Source organism: Amphimedon queenslandica, unplaced genomic scaffold (assembly GCF_000090795.2).
Source record: "Amphimedon queenslandica unplaced genomic scaffold, v1.1 AMPQUscaffold_6821_Cont21224, whole genome shotgun sequence".
Taxonomy (NCBI): Eukaryota; Metazoa; Porifera; class Demospongiae; order Haplosclerida; family Niphatidae; genus Amphimedon; species Amphimedon queenslandica.
Window position 1 is genome coordinate 1 of NW_003552891.1, and position 1949 is coordinate 1949.

At 36.5% G+C, this 1949-nt stretch overlaps 1 protein-coding gene across 1 annotated transcript; it reads left to right on the forward strand.

The window, feature by feature from the left end:
* Window positions 1–253: 253 nt before the first annotated feature.
* Window positions 254–1916, forward strand: LOC109591925 (GTPase-activating Rap/Ran-GAP domain-like protein 3; the record flags this gene model as incomplete). Its single annotated transcript, XM_020007524.1, has 8 exons — window positions 254–320; window positions 369–471; window positions 518–720; window positions 1000–1312; window positions 1381–1487; window positions 1548–1640; window positions 1702–1773; window positions 1853–1916. Coding segments are annotated over 8 exons (1022 nt in total), but the record flags the coding sequence as incomplete, so codon positions are not given.
* Between the last annotated feature and the right edge of the window lie 33 nt (window positions 1917–1949).

A 1949-nucleotide genomic window follows, 5' to 3' on the forward strand; every position in this document is an offset into this window, starting at 1 on the left:
GTCTGTATTCATGACTTGGTGTGTGTGTGTCTACAAATTTTATGTATTTCTACATTTGAATGTGTCGTCAAAGCATCATTATTGACATTTTTGTAATTAATGGAAGCCATGGAGCAGCTGTTTGCTTTGAGCTGTGTTTACCTACTATACATGTAGATCTTATAAATACTCTCTCTCCCTCCCTCCCCCCCTCTCTCTCTTTCTCTCCCCTTCTCTCTCTCTCTCCCCCCTTCTCTCTCTCTCTCTCTCTCAGGAAATTCTCTGTACCAAAATCAGACAAGTTGACTGTTAAAGATATCTCCAGTGCAACTTTACAGAAAGTAAGTCACATGACTTTCATGGGACCTGATCCTTTACATTTTTCAAAGGATTTCCTGACACTGGAGGAACAGGAAGGGTCAATTAATTTTAAATTTGGTATAATTTACGCAAAAACCGGTCAGACGACCGATAATGAGATGCTTAGCAACAGTAAGTCTTGTAAAATATATATATAATATTTTTTTTTTTTTTATAGAAGCTGGAAGCCCGTGTTTCAATCAGTTTTTGGATCTTTTAGGTGATACGATTGATTTGTTTGGTTGGGCCCATTACAAAGGAGGTCTGGATACTCGTAACAACGCCACCGGTAGTCAATCGGTATACACAGTGTTCGGTGGTCACGAGGTCATGTTCCATGTGTCGACAATGTTACCGTATTCGGAGGAAAATAAACAACAGGTGAAGTTATGGTATCTACGTTACGCCTGAGTGGTTTGGGGAAGGTGTGGCATCTTGACAAATTTGATATTTTAATTTGGTGAATTTGTGGTCAGCATTCGTGTATAGATACGTTACATTTAAAGTATCTTAATTGCCGCATTTAAAACCATATACATGTACATGTACTACTGTTTATAAATGGAGATGTTATATGCATGTACATGTACACACACAGACGTATCAATCCTTTATTCAAAGTGTTTGTTTATTATTCTTTTTCTTGTTTTTGTTCTCCAGCTGGAGCGAAAGAGACACATTGGCAACGACATAGTAACCATTATATTCATTGAGGATGAGGGGGCTGACACTGAGGGAGCTCAGGATCAAGAATCAGACGACAGAGCTTACCTGTCGGCTCTCTCTTTCACCCCTTCCTCCATCACCTCTCATTTCAACCATATCTTCGCACTCGTCACTTACTGCAAGTCGCGGGATTCTTATCGACTGGTACTCCACTCTGCCGAGAGTATTCCAAGTTTTGGGCCCCCTCTGCCCCCCGGGGGCGAATTTGAAGACCACTCTGCTTTTAGGGACTTTTTATTAGCAAAACGTAACTTATCAATTAATTTGTTATTATTATTATTATTATTATTTATTATTATTATTTTTGTTTTTTAGTCATTAATGGTGAGAAGGCTTCTTACTCTATCTCTACGTTTGCTGATAAAAGAGAAAGAACCTTAGGACTTTTAATGAAGGACATGGAGCAGAAATGTGGCTCAGTGGTAAGTGCATATTTATTATTTTTATTTTTATTATTATTATTTTATTTTTTATTTTTATAGTTACGCAAATCTTTGTCTCAGTTGAATATCACATCGCCTAGCAACAGTAAAAAGTATGTGGAGCTGCAGCAGTCATTCAGCGAAGTTGGAAACGTAAGAAATTTTAAATTAGACACCGCAGTTTTATGCAGCTGCTGCCTTTTTCTTTCTGTAGAGGATAAAAATTGAGAAGATAGTGTCCGGTAATCACCCAACTAGCCAAATGAGCACTGCAGTGAAGAAAGAAGTAATTATAATTATATTTATTTGTTTATTTATTTATTTATTTATTTATTTATTTATTTATTTATTTATTTACTTTGTAGCCCTGGGAGACTACTCTTTTGTTGCAAAGTTTTCCTCATAAAATTACCTGCGGGGATACATGCGGTAATAATAATACTAATAATAATAATAATAATA